Source organism: Bombina bombina, chromosome 4, assembly GCF_027579735.1.
Source record: "Bombina bombina isolate aBomBom1 chromosome 4, aBomBom1.pri, whole genome shotgun sequence".
Lineage (NCBI taxonomy): Eukaryota > Metazoa > Chordata > Amphibia > Anura > Bombinatoridae > Bombina > Bombina bombina.
Genome location: NC_069502.1, coordinates 748,791,014 through 748,805,664, shown reverse-complemented (window position 1 = coordinate 748,805,664; position 14,651 = coordinate 748,791,014). Strand labels below are relative to the sequence as shown.

Sequence of the window (14,651 nt, the reverse complement as noted above, 5' to 3'; positions counted from 1 at the left end):
CACTGGCCGCAATTTTGAAATTCAAAGGTATAGAAAGGTCAAAACTGAAATGTGCATGGGCACATTTCAATGTTAAATAGAAGCGTTAAAGTTATTACTGTTTTTCAGTGGCATTCACACATATGCTATGATGTCTTGTGCTCAGAGAGTTAGCAGTGGTTTGTATTGTGTCTGTGAAGACTTCATTTGTGTCAGTACAAGCCACGTTTCAATTTTGACTTTTCTATCCCTTTAAGTGTTCTTCTACCCTAAGACACAAGTGGTGCATATTCACAGATGAGTGATATTGTTGTCTTGACAATCGTTACTGTGCACAATACAGAGCATGAACTGTACATTTTTGCAGTGGCTGCATTGCTATATTTTTCCTGAGTTTTTTTTTTATATTAGTTATTTAACTTTGAAATAATATTCTTATAGTGATCAACTGTTTACATTTCTCTGTCCAGTGACAGTGAGTGATGCTGCGCAATCGCATATTGAAGCATCTGTGTGAGCGTGCGTTGCACCAAGAGGAGAGAGTGTATGCTGTCAGTGTAGCATAACCACCCACTCTAGGATAGAAGGATAAGAACCAGAAGGAAGATTTTAAGTAAAAGGTAAACTTTGTAAACCAGATTAGAATTATTAAAAGCTATGTATAGTATTAAAATACATAAAGTATATATAATGTGATTCTGTATAATGGATCACTTACTGTCACTTTAAGGAACAGAATTAAATGAAAAAAGGGATTAACAGATGAAACATTCCCCCTTAGCAGTGGACTATCCTGTACAGGTTACAAGATGGGATATTCCCTAAAAGATGCCCTGATAACACCCGTTTTTTGGTTTTACCTGTGATGATTTTAAAGTTAAAAATAAAGAAGTTGGATTTTACACACTGGTTTGGAACGTTATTGAGAAGGTGCGCTTTATTACTTGGAGGATATTCCCTAGAAGACCCTGGTTATTCAACAGCTAAGGCGCAGCCTGGTGGTAGGCCAAGACCCAACATGCTTGCACTGTACACTCTGACAGGCCCATTGCTCCACACACAAGGAATACCAGGCAGGTGTGTGTGTATCCTCAGAAATATTTTATTAACAAAGCATGTCTGAATGCACTAAAATCAGGCTGTGACAAAGGAATTAATTGCATAACTTAAGTGTTAATCAATATTTTGTCCATCATGAAACAAAAAAAACTTTTACTTTTAAGTACAAAGTAGCCTGTACAACAAAATTAATTATTTGTTACACTGTCCATGCGTCCAGTCTTATGTGGGCAAAACCTCCTGACGAAGAGCAACAACAGAGCGGTGTTATGGGAAGGCTTCTCTGAAAAGATGGTAGCATGGCATTCTCAGGAAGCAAAACATTCTGTTAAAGGGATATGAAACTCAACATTGTATTTATTTTTTTGTGATTCAGACAGAGCATACAATTTTTTAAAAGTTTCCAATTTACTTCTATTATCAAATTTTCTTTGTTCCTATGGTATTCTTTGTTGAAGAGATACCTAGGTAGGAGTGTGGAGCACTACTTGGCAGGAAATAGTGCTGCCATCTAGTGCTCCTGCAAATGAATAACATTCTTGTAAAACTGCTGCCATATAGTGCTCTAGACACATGCATGCTCCTGAGATTAAATTCATGCTTTTCAAAAAAGAAACAAAAAGAATAAAGAAAATTTGATAATAGAATTAAACTAGAAAGTTGTCCAAAATGGCATTCTCTATCCATGTCCCTTTAAGGATCTTTTGCATAGGATTCTCGATCCTATAGCTAAGGGTGGCAAAGGTTGAAAATGCTTCTGCAAAGAGAAATTAACTAGATTTTCAGTCTAAATACCTTAGTCCCATGAGGACTGAATACAAATTCAGATTGTAATTGCTTCCTCTGAGACTATATGTAGAGAGAATTAACAAATCATGATAGAGCAAAGTAATTTTGAAGAGTATTAAAGCTGTGTTAACTTTATAAACAAATAAAGGGTTTGTGACTGTACATGAATTAGTGGTCTAGAATGTTGTGATTTGCATTTTGTTTTTTTAATATTGCACACCTCATGGTTGCTATGGTTACCCCCAGCACTTGCATAGTAGCACTGGGTGAACATTGTTTTGACACCCAGTTATGCAGTTGTCGTGTTCAGGATGGGGTATGTATAAATGTTTGTATTCAATTGATTTTTGTTGATGTCTGAGGGTGAGGAAAACCCTAAAACTTTACATAATAAAGCTGTTTAACTTTGTGAGTGCCCACAAAGACCTCCATATACCAGCAGAAACCCCTGTATGGCAGGCGTATGCCTCACATTAGATGCCTGTTCCCTGCAACACCATTACACAAATATATAATACAATCAAAATCAGCTGAAAGTCACAGCAGCTATATAATCATTAAAACCACTCAGCTCAGCCTAGCTTAAAGAGACAGTAGGCTCAAAATGTAACCGTTAACTTCTGAGCCACTTTCAACCCTGTGCTGTTTTAGAGTTTAGATGCTGCTCACAATTAAAGGGACAGTCAACACTCGATATAACAGTATCCGATATTTAAAAATAAAAAAACGAAGATTCGCCTGCACCGTACCCCTTTTGTCTTACCTACTTCCATCTCCTAGTAATCATCGTCGATAACTTCTAGAATATGATGTTAATATGACAGCCTAACTCCCCCCACCGTTATGTAGCTACCTTCTTCAAATGATCAGCCAATCAGAATCCAATCCTCGGTCAGAAATTGCACGCGCTTGGTTGGTCTGATCAAGGGGTGAACACCCCCGAAACGTCACTTGTTTATATGGAATAAAACACTTTTTATTTCACCTGTATCAAGTCCAGTGAGTGCTTGTGTTATAACATATATATATATATATATATATATATATATCCATCAATCAGACCCAGAATATTCAAACAATACCATTATTTTATGTATATATCATGACATGTAAGAACTATACATCAAAATGTGTGTGGGGGGGGGGATGTATATTTTCATTAACATTGCAATAAGCAAGGTTTATTGTGTGCATTTGTTTAGTTTTTTTTCTAAACAGAAGAAGGGGTTATCCTGATATTAATAAGGGTCTTTAGTTAAAGTTATATACCTTTGATGTGCACATAGGACTCCCATAAGCCTCTACTAAAATAAATGCACATTAATTCACACCAGGTATCACTATTACCACAATGATTACCTGGCTATTAAAACGTATATAGGGGTCTTATTTTAAACAAGGGCTTCTAGGCTTTAAAACAAAGGGTCTTGGCGGTCTCTACACCTTTTTGACGGCCTATTATAAGTGGATAGAGACCCAACATAAATATGTGTATATATATATATATATATATATATATATAATTTTTATTTTATATACAAAGCACAAAATAATTGCATAATTGAACAAAAATTGATTCAATTATTGAAATTTTAGCCAGATGGTCAGGTGGTGTGCCCATTAAATAAGTCCTGGAGACAACACTATAGGGGCCATTGGGGTCTCAAGGCCTTTTTGATGGCATATTATTTTTTTTTATGCTTTAACTTATATGCCCATATAAAACACATCATTTGTAATAACAGGCAGCTGCCCTTTAAACAGTGGTATTGGGGGTTTCTAGGGCTTAAAGGGACAGTCTACTCCAGAATTGTTATTGTTTTAAAAGATAGATAATCCATTTATTACCCATTCCCCAGTTTTGCATAACCAACACAGTTATGTTAATACACTTTTTACCTCTGTGATTACCTTGTTTCTAAGCCTCTGTAGACTGCCCTCTTACCTCAGTTCTTTTGACAGACATGCATTTTAACCAATCAGTGCTGACTTTTAAATAACTCCATGGGAGTTAGCACAATGTTATCTATATGACACACATGAACTAGCAGTGTATAACTTTCAAAAACTGTCAAAATGCACTGAGGCAGTTAGAAATTAGTATATGAGCCTTCTTAGGTTTAGTTTCCACAAAAAATACCAAGAGAGCAAAGCAAATTTGATGATAAAAGTAAATGGGAAAGTTGTTTTAAATTGCATGTCCTATCTGAATCATGAAAGTTTAATTTTGACAAGACTGTCCCTTTAAGGGAGCTGAGATTAAGGTGTTTGAAAATGTACTCTTCCGTGCTTCTAATTGCAGCCCAACACTTCTAGGTCTCTGGGGCTGGCGACATTATTCCCCCGGTGATACAGGTACACTTGGCCTCCTCGTAAGCACCGCTCCCCTCAGATGATGTTGTCATCCACGCTTAAAGGGATAGTCTACACCAGAATTTGTATTGTTTAAAAAGATAGATAATCCCTTTATTACCCATTCCCTAGTTTTGCATAACCAACACAGTTATATAAATACACTTTTTACCTCTGTGAATACCTTGTATCTAAGCCTCTGCAAACTGCCCCCTTATTTCAGTTCTTTTGACAGACATCCATTTTAGCCAATCAGAGCTGGCTCACCTGAACTCCATGTGCGTAAGCACAGTGTTATCTATATGACACACATGAACTAACACCCTCTAGTGGTGAAAAAATGTCAAAATGCAATGAGAGAAGAGGCGGCCTTTACGGGTTTAGAAACTAGCATACGAGCCTACCTAGGTTTAGCTTTCAACTAAGAATACCAAGAGAACAAAGCAAAATTGGTGATAAAAGTAAAAATTGTTTAAAAAGACATTCTCTATCTGAATCATGAAGGTTTATTTTGGACTAGACTGTCCCTTTAAAGGGATAATTCAGCATAAAATGTTTATGTATATTAAAACAATATCAGTATACACTGATTATGTACTTTACTTCATTTAATTTTCACTGAAAGGCTAGAGTGTATCCTGTGGACTACAGAACCTTGACCTTGCAACATGATGCACAATCATTGCTTAATCGGTGCGGCAGCTCAATAATATCTATCCCTAACTAGAGATAAGATAAACAACTCTTAATAATTTTTAAAGGGTGTGTCCCTGAACTACAGCACAATTACAATTTTGGTAGCGGAGTATTAAATGCTTATAAAATATTTCATTTGTATGCAGGTATTTTTCAATGCAGTGTTTCATTGTTGGCATATACTATGCATATAAAAATTACTTTAAATGTCCCTTTAATAAACCTGCCTCACTCTGACATGCATATCATGATGAAAGCTAAAACTAGTTTCTTTCAAAACTGTGATTCATTTTTTAACCTACTTTGACTGTTTCTTACCTGTACAGATATTCTTTCTTCACTCGATAATAAATTCAGACTTCTACACTGAAAAATGTACAGAAAAATAAAGAACAGAAAAACAAGGAAGAAAACATGCTTGTAATATAAAGTGTTTAAATCATATGTAGTTTTTAATATACTTCCATTATTTATTTTCATATAATTTAAGTTTGAAAATCGTTAGTTTTCTCATTTCCACTCCAGCTACTATAAAGTAATGGTAGGTTTTCCCTCATCTATCTTTCCTGCTAAAGATAATTAGGTACAGATATAAAACAGGGAACAAAAAGTTGAACAAGACTGTGTAGAAACCATGTTGCATAGTTATTTTAAAGGGACAGTAAACACCATGTAATTACAAGACATGCTGTTGTGTTTCTACAGAATAACATATTAGCCAAGTAACAAGGGTCGATTTATCAAGCTGCAGCGGACAGGGACGCATATACACCTCTGGCGGGCTAAATTCCCCTGGCACAATTCAGGATTTCACACGAGAGCTATTTTGTGCTCACGTGCAATCCCGCCCCTTACCCGCGCCAAGCCAATCACGCACGGGCAGGAGCTGTCAATCTCCCTGGTCGGACGAGATAAATTTGATAAATCGACCACATAATGATTTAAAGCAATATTACATACTTTTTTCTGCAATTATATTTCAATATTTGCTTTATTTGGAGGAACCAATCTGGGCTTTAGTCAGCAGACAACACTGTCATTAAGTAAGCATAAAATACATTTATTTGTAGTTATCAGATAAAGCTAATTAGGGACAGATATCTAGCAGAGTAAGTCCACAGGGTGCAATTCAGGTTCGAGTATTGGAAATTGCTCAATTTTCAGAGCTAAATTACATGAAAAGGGGGCAAAGTAAACAATGAAAATATTTTGCAAAGTAGTTTCATTATGAAGTAATAAGCATTTTATATAACAATCTCAAGGTGTTTACTGTCCCTTTACCAATCTTAGGCCTAGATTTGGAGTTTGGCGGTAGCCGTGAAAACCAGCGTTAGAGGCTCCTAACGCTGGTTTTAGGCTACCGCCGGTATTTGGAGTCAGTCAAAAAAGGGTCTAACGCTCACTTTTCAGCCGCGACTTTTCCATACCGCAGATCCCCTTACGTAAATTGCGTATCCTATCTTTTCAATGGGATCTTTCTAACTCCGGTATTTAGAGTCGTGGCTGAAGTGAGCGTTAGAATTCTAATGACAAAACTCCAGCCGCAGAAAAAAGTCAGTAGTTAAGAGCTTTCTGGGCTAACGCCGGTTCATAAAGCTCTTAACTACTGTGCTCTAAAGTACACTAACACCCATAAACTACCTATGTACCCCTAAACCGAGGCCCCCCCCCACATCGCCGACACTCGATTAAATTTTTTAACCCCTAATCTGCCGACCGCCACCTACGTTATACTTATGTACCCCTAATCTGCTGCCCCTAACACCGCCGACCCCTATATTATATTTATTAACCCCTAATCTGCCCCCCACAACGTCGCCGCCAGCTACCTACAATAATTAACCCCTAATCTGCCGACCGCAAAGAGCCGCCACCTACATTATAGCTATGTACCCCTAATCTGCTGCCCCTAACACCGCCGACCCCTATATTATATTTATTAATCCCTAATCTGCCCTCCCTAACATCGCCGACACCTAACTTCAATTATTAACCCCTAATCTGCCGACCGAATCTCGCCGCTATTCTAATAAATGTATTAACCCCTAAAGCTAAGTCTAACCCTAACACTAACACCCCCCTAAGTTAAATATAATTTAAATCTAACGAAATAAATTAACTCTTATTAAATAAATTATTCCTATTTAAAGCTAAATACTTACCTGTAAAATAAATCCTAATATAGCTACAATATAAATTATAATTATATTATAGCTATTTTAGGATTTATATTTATTTTACAGGTAACTTTGTATTTATTTTAACCAGGTACAATAGCTATTAAATAGTTAAGAACTATTTAATAGCTAAAATAGTTAAAATAATTACAAAATTACCTGTAAAATAAATCCTAACCTAAGTTACAATTAAACCTAACACTACACTATCAATACATTAATTAAATACAATACCTACAAATAACTACAATGAAATAAACTAACTAAAGTACAAAAAATAAAAAAGAACTAAGTTACAAAAAATAAAAAAATATTTACAAACATAAGAAAAATATTACAACAATTTTAAACTAATTACACCTACTCTAAGCCCCCTAATAAAATAACAAAGCCCCCCAAAATAAAAAAATGCCCTACCCTATTCTAAATTACTAAAGTTCAAAGCTCTTTTACCTTACCAACCCTGAACAGGGCCCTTTGCGGGGCATGCCCCAAGAAATTCAGCTCTTTTGCCTGTAAAAAAACACATACAATACCCCCCCCCAACAGTACAACCCACCACCCACATACCCCTAATCTAACCCAAACCCCCCTTAAATAAACCTAACACTAAGCCCCTGAAGATCTTCCTACCTTATCTTCACCATACCAGGTATCACCGATCCGTCCTGGCTCCGATATCTTCATCTAAGCCCAAGCGGGGGCTAGACATCCATCATCCAACGGCTGAAGAAGTCCAGAAGAGGCTCCAAAGTCTTCATCCTATCCGGGAAGAAGAGTAGATCCGGACCAGCAACCATCTTCTTCCAAGCGGCATCTTCTATCTTCATCCGATGAGGACCGGCTCCATCTTGAAGACCTCCACCGCAGACCCATCTTCTTCTTCCGACGACTTCCCGACGAATGACGGTTCCTTTAAGGGACGTCATCCAAGATGGCGTCCCTCGAATTCCGATAGGATTCTATCAGCCAATCAGAATCAAGTTAAATCCGATTGGCTGATTCAATCAGCCAATCAGATTGAGCTCGCATTCTATTGGCTGTTCCGATCAGCCAATAGAATGCGAGCTCAATCTGATTGGCTGATCGGATCAGCCAATCGGATTTAACTTGATTCTGATTGGCTGATTCCATCAGCCAATCAGAATTTTCCTACCTTAATTCCGATTGGCTGATAGAATCCTATCAGCCAATCGGAATTCGAGGGACGCCATCTTGGATGACGTCCCTTAAAGGAACCGTCATTCGTCGGGAAATCGTCGTCGGAAGAAGATGGGTCCGCAGTGGAGGTCTTCAAGATGGAGCCGGTCCTCATCGGATGAAGATAGAAGATGCCGCTTGGAAGAAGATGGTTGCTGGTCCGGATCTACTCTTCTTCCCGGATAGGATGAAGACTTTGGAGCCTCTTCTGGACTTCTTCAGCCGTCGGATGATGGATGTCTAGCCCCCGCTTGGGTTTAGATGAAGATATCGGAGCCAGGACGGATCGGTGATGCCTGGTATGGTGAAGATAAAGTAGGAAGATCTTCAGGGGCTTAGTGTTAGGTTTATTTAAGGGGGGTTTGGGTTAGATTAGGGGTATGTGGGTGGTGGGTTGTAATGTTGGGGGGGGGGTATTGTATGTGTTTTTTTACAGGCAAAAGAGCTGAATTTCTTGGGGCATGCCCCGCAAAGGGCCCTGTTCAGGGCTGGTAAGGTAAAAGAGCTTTGAACTTTAGTAATTTAGAATAGGGTAGGGCATTTTTTTTTATTTTGGGGGGCTTTGTTATTTTATTAGGGGGCTTAGAGTAGGTGTAATTAGTTTAAAATTGTTGTAATATTTTTCTTATGTTTGTAAATATTTTTTTATTTTTTGTAACTTAGTTCTTTTTTATTTTTTGTACTTTAGTTAGTTTATTTCATTGTAGTTATTTGTAGGTATTGTATTTAATTAATTTATTGATAGTGTAGTGTTAGGTTTAATTGTAGGTAATTGTAGGTATTTTATTTAATTTATTTATTGATAGTGTAGTGTTAGGTTTAATTGTAACTTCGGTTAGGATTTATTTTACAGGTAATTTTGTAATTATTTTAACTATTTTAGCTATTAAATAGTTCTTAACTATTTAATAGCTATTGTACCTGGTTAAAATAAATACAAAGTTACCTGTAAAATAAATATTAATCCTAAAATAGCTATAATATAATTATAATTTATATTGTAGCTATATTAGGATTTATTTTACAGGTAAGTATTTAGCTTTAAATAGGAATAATTTATTTAATAAGAGTTAATTAATTTTGTTAGATTAAAATTATATTTAAGTTTGGGGGGTGTTAGTGTTAGACTTAGCTTTAGGGGTTAATACATTTATTAGAATAGCGGTGAGCTCCAGTCGGCAGATTAGGGGTTAATGTTTGAAGTTAGGTGTCGGCGATGTTAGGGAGGGCAGATTAGGGGTTAATACTATTTATTATAGGGTTAGTGAGGCGGATTAGGGGTTAATAACTTTATTATAATAGCGGTGCGGTGCGGTCCGGTCGGCAGATTAGGGGTTAATAAGTGTAGGCAGGTGGAGGCGACGTTGTGGGGGGCAGATTAGGGGTTAATAAATATAATATAGGGGTCGGCGGTGTTAGGGGCAGCAGATTAGGGGTACATAGGGATAATGTAAGTAGCGGCGGTTTACGGAGCGGCAGATTAGGGGTTAAAAATAATATGCAGGGGTCAGCGATAGCGGGGGCGGCAGAATAGGGGTTAATAAGTGTAAGGTTAGGGGTGTTTAGACTCGGGGTACATGTTAGGGTGTTAGGTGCAGACGTAGGAAGTGTTTCCCCATAGACAACAATGGGGCTGCGTTAGGAGCTGAACGCGGCTTTTTTGCAGGTGTTAGGTTTTTTTTCAGCTCAAACAGCCCCATTGTTTCCTATGGGGGAATCGTGCACGAGCACGTTTTTGAGGCTGGCCGCGTCTGTAAGCAACTCTGGTATCGAGAGTTGAAGTTGTGTTAAATATGCTCTACACTCCTTTTTTGGAGCTTAACGCAGCCATTCTGTGGACACTCAATACCAGAGTTATTTTAAAGGTGCGGCCAGAAAAAAGCCAGCGTTAGCTACGCGGGTCGTTACCGACAAAACTCTAAATCTAGCCGTTATATTCCATACAGCCTTGTTTACACAGTTAATTTTATTGACCTGTTTTATATTTTTTCTCAACTTGTCCTCAGCAGAAGAGACAGATAAGGAGAAAACATAGGTAATCAGGTTCAAACATGGTGACGCACAATACATTGAAGTACTTTATGGAAACTAAACCATTACACTTATATCTTTAATATTTAAACGTATATCATTTAAAAAAAAAAAACATTTACATATTATTCTCAGGCTAATCTTTCCTTTGAATACATCATTCTGTCTAGCATGCGTTTACTATTTCATATACCTTGAATATACAATTGCTGACCTTATCTGAAGCAGATGAGCCACAAAATGTTTCGTAGTCTTTAAGAATAACAGCGTCTGAATTAATACTACATGCCGCACAGTCGGCTTTTTTAGTTCGAATCTTTATATTGCGGAATCGCCCATCCAGTGCATCATACATCAGCATGATACCATCATAAGATGCTGAGAAAAACTGTTAAGGATCTGCACAATAAAATCAGTTGGTACAGATACAACACATTAAATGTAAATTCTATTCTGCTAGGCATAATATAAGATTGTGTACTGCTGCTTTCTGAAAAAAAAAAGAGGATTAGAGGGAAAAAATGTTTATTATTTTGTCATTTTTCAGCTGTATCAACGGACTGAAGTTTCATAACAAACCCAGGGAAACAGACAAAAAATAACCTAAACCTTTTTTTTTTTTTGGTGAAATGAATCTCCATTTTTTTCATATTACTAATAAAATGTTTTTGGGGAAAAAAAATCACATTTGAAATGAACAGAAAAATAAGAAATTATGTACACTGGTGTTTCTTAACCGGGGTCCTCAAGTAACTCCAACAAGCCAGATTCTCATTATAGCTGAACCAGTGCACAAGTTACTAACCTGCTGCCACCCATCAACTGATTATGTCACCTGTGGACTGGTTCTGCTATAATGAAAACCTGACCTGTTGGGGGTACTTGAGAACTGCGCTTGAGAAACAATACACCACAGATCTATCCTGATGGAAACATGCTGCATTTACATCTGTTCAAACACGTATTCGCACAACGTTAAAAAAGGAAATATTGGGGGGCGGAGCTAGCAGCCGGTGAGAGCGGACATGTTTCAGCAGAGCTCTGTCGAAAATGCTAAATTAATATAAACTTTCCCATAGCTTTTGTACTTCAAAGCACCTCACTCCCTACATCATTTGAACTGCTCAGCGCAACTTTTCTAATGAGACCAATAATCTCCAACCACGAGGTTGAGAGTTGCAGACAGAGGAAGGCCGCGCCACCTGACCAGCCCAGCATTGAGGCCAAAAGCCATATCCTGGCTGCGTGAATATCTATCTTAGCTATGGAGAATGTGAAAGCTATTTTCCGGGTCCTGATGGCAGATTATTAGAGGAGATTCTCTGAGGGAACTGACAGGATCCTTACTGCATCACAATCGAGAGATAGCCTGGCCTGCAATACATTACATAGCATGGCGGTGGCTGAAAGAATACCAGACGTGAGTGATACCACAGAACAGCAAGCAATGTCGATGCCTTGTTGTCCCCTCAGTTTCCGTCTAGGTCCGGATTGGAGGAGGGGGTAAATACGAAGCGAGAGCTGCAGAAAACTGCGTAAAATTCCCCCACCTCAGTCATCCACCAAAGGGATTCAGACTTCCTTAATTTTCCAAAAAATGTAGATGGAGAGACCGGTCTCCCCCTCTCTGGTGGGAACGCGACCCAACTTTGTATGGAGCAGTAACCGAGCAATTGTGCCTAGGAGTGCGGCCGGCTCCCATAAGTGCGTGACGCTGGTGTCTTGAGTGTTCTGCTAACGATTTACTGGCCAGAGGACCATCCTACCTGTTTTTGTGTGCAAGGACATGGTATTCTGGCGTAGAGGCGAAGGGTAAATGTTGGACACAGTTTTATTATGCACGGTGCATAGCCCACCTCTTCTGCGTGCCTAGAATTTGGGACATTTGGGTCTATCTCTCTCCTCTGTCTAACTGTATGATAGTTCTGTGCCTCCTGCTTTACCAATCTAGGAGTACTTGATAAATGTTATTAATCATTATATGGGTCATAGTACATTGTCTCAGTTTGGATAAGAAGTGCGTTTATTTAGTGATATTGCTGGCCCCCTACATACAGGTCTCCTTTATGGTTATAGTAAAGCATTATATTTTTTTTGTATTGCATGTAATGGCTTATGTTAGTCCAGTTCATATCAGAAGTTATGTCATGAACATTTAGCCTGCTTGTTTAGGTGAATGATTGCCGCACTGAAGTGTTATACCTTTTACAGCAATCAGAATAATGTTGTACACATGCATATCATACACCACATTTTCTCTATATTTTCTCTATATTTTTTTTGTAGTGTGCTTACCATTGCAACGCTATGTATAAGTAGCCTGTAACTTATATAAGTAGTACTTATAAGTAGCCTGTAACTTATTGCCTGCCCTCTGGATTAACAAGGAGAACTGCACACCCAATTATTTATATAGTAAATTACATTTTCCTGTTATTGCCCTGGGCCTGGAGCTAGAGAGAAGCAGCTAGTATCAATAGACCCTGCTAATTTTTTGGTCTGACTGCTAACTAATATTTAGGCTTTGCCCCTCATATTTGCTTTAGCTAAGGTGTAGGGGTCCCAAGAAGTAGAAGGTTATACTAGATATTAATCATGAGCAGTGCTAGTCTATAGGGGACTATAAGAAATGCCACTATGTTGCTGATTTTTTCCCCAGTACGGCTTATAGTAAATTAAGTCCCAATATGCCTTACTATACTACTAACAGTAGGGTCAGTGGTACCTATGGGTGGTGTGAATGTATTCTCCTTCACATGTTTCACTTGTGTATATATATATATATATGTATATGATTTTGAACTTCAGGCATTTTGTACCCTATGGTTGATTTATAACTGGCTATCTATTTATACTCCCCTGTTTGATTGTATGCATTAAGCTATATATTTCTCACACTACGCACAGGGAATCTCTCTACATAGATGGTGGTAGGCCACACGCTAAATCAGTATTTCGCCTACATTTTATACTCTGCAGCTGAAATAATAAGTCACTTAAAATACATTAAGGGAAAAACAATTTTACAGTGTACTGTCCCTTTAAACTATATCTCAAGTAAACATAAACAAAAATGTCTAGAATCTTTAATGTAACAGGAAGGCATATACCATACTTGTCATGTTATGTGTAATAAACACATAGTAAAAAAGAATCTACGAGCAAACACTATCTTTTTTAAAAAAAAAAAAAGGATACTGCCTATTTCAGATGCTATCTTGAGCACTTCCAAAGCTTGTATGCATCCTACTATTCCAGGCACTGCAAGATAAACATTAATTTATAGTTTAGCTAAAATAAAAAAAACACTTGTGCCAACATGTATAGAACTGTAATACATATTAGCACAAACACATTAAAGGGACACTAAACCCATTTTTTTTTCTTTCATGATTCAGATAGAGCATGCAATTTTAAACAACTTTCTAATTTACTCCTATTATCAATTTTTCTTCGTTCTCTTGCTATCTTTAGAAAAAGAAGGCATCTAAGCAAAAGAGACAGCCATTTTTTTGTTCAGACCCTGGAAAGCACTTGCTTATTGGTGCTGTCAAATCAGCAAGGACAACCCAAGTTGTGAACCAAAAATGGGCTGGCTTCTAAACTTACATTCTTGATTTTCAAATAAAGATAGCAAGAGAATGAAGAAAAATTTATAATAGGAGTAAATTAAAAAGTTGATTAAAATTTCATGCTCTATCTGAATCACAAAAGAAAAAATGTGGGTTCAGTGTCCCTTTAAAGTCAAAATTAAACAAATCAATTGGATTGAGCACGAAATTACTTTCCTCTTACCTCTATTATCAATTTCCCTTAGTTCTCTTCCTATCCTTTGTTAAAGAGTAATCTTAGGTGAGCTCAGAAGCATGCACGTGTCTACAGTGTTTGCAATATTGTTGATAGCCATGTTATACACAGTTGCAAACACTGCGATCATAGATGGCTAAAGACGTGCACACTCCCAAGCTACCTAGATATACTCTTCAACAAAGAAAATGTGATAATGGAAGTAAATGGGAAAGTTGTTTAAAATTGCATGCTCTGTCTGAATCATAAATGTTTAATTCTGACTTTACTGTCCCTTTAATGCAAAAAGGAACATAAAATGACCAATAATAAAATGTTCTAATGTACCAGCTCATTTAACTTAAAGGGACATTCCAGCCAAAATTGGAATCCATGTGAATGTATTTCAGTTTTGCATAGAAACATTTTTGTAATATACAGGTATTAGCAAAAATGCTTCTAGTAAAAGTTATAGCTGTTTCAAAAGTGTATTTAAGTATGCACCGTGCACCAGCATTTTAAACACAACACTTGCTCAGAGAGTATAAGGAGTTTGTACCATCTGGTAATGACTCAATTTGT

At 37.4% G+C, this 14,651-nt stretch overlaps 1 protein-coding gene across 1 annotated transcript in view; it reads right to left on the bottom strand.

The window, feature by feature from the left end:
- The window catches only part of MOCS3 (molybdenum cofactor synthesis 3), a 95,547-nt gene that overhangs the window by 22,320 nt on the left and 58,576 nt on the right, over nucleotides 1–14,651 (bottom strand). Inside the window, exons 8-10 of the mRNA XM_053711020.1 lie at nucleotides 13,482–13,544; nucleotides 10,498–10,661; nucleotides 5,194–5,241 (exon numbers count right to left, since the gene is read on the bottom strand). Coding sequence (XP_053566995.1) covers nucleotides 5,194–5,241; nucleotides 10,498–10,661; nucleotides 13,482–13,544 — 275 coding nt within the window. The remainder of the gene's footprint in view (nucleotides 1–5,193; nucleotides 5,242–10,497; nucleotides 10,662–13,481; nucleotides 13,545–14,651) is intronic.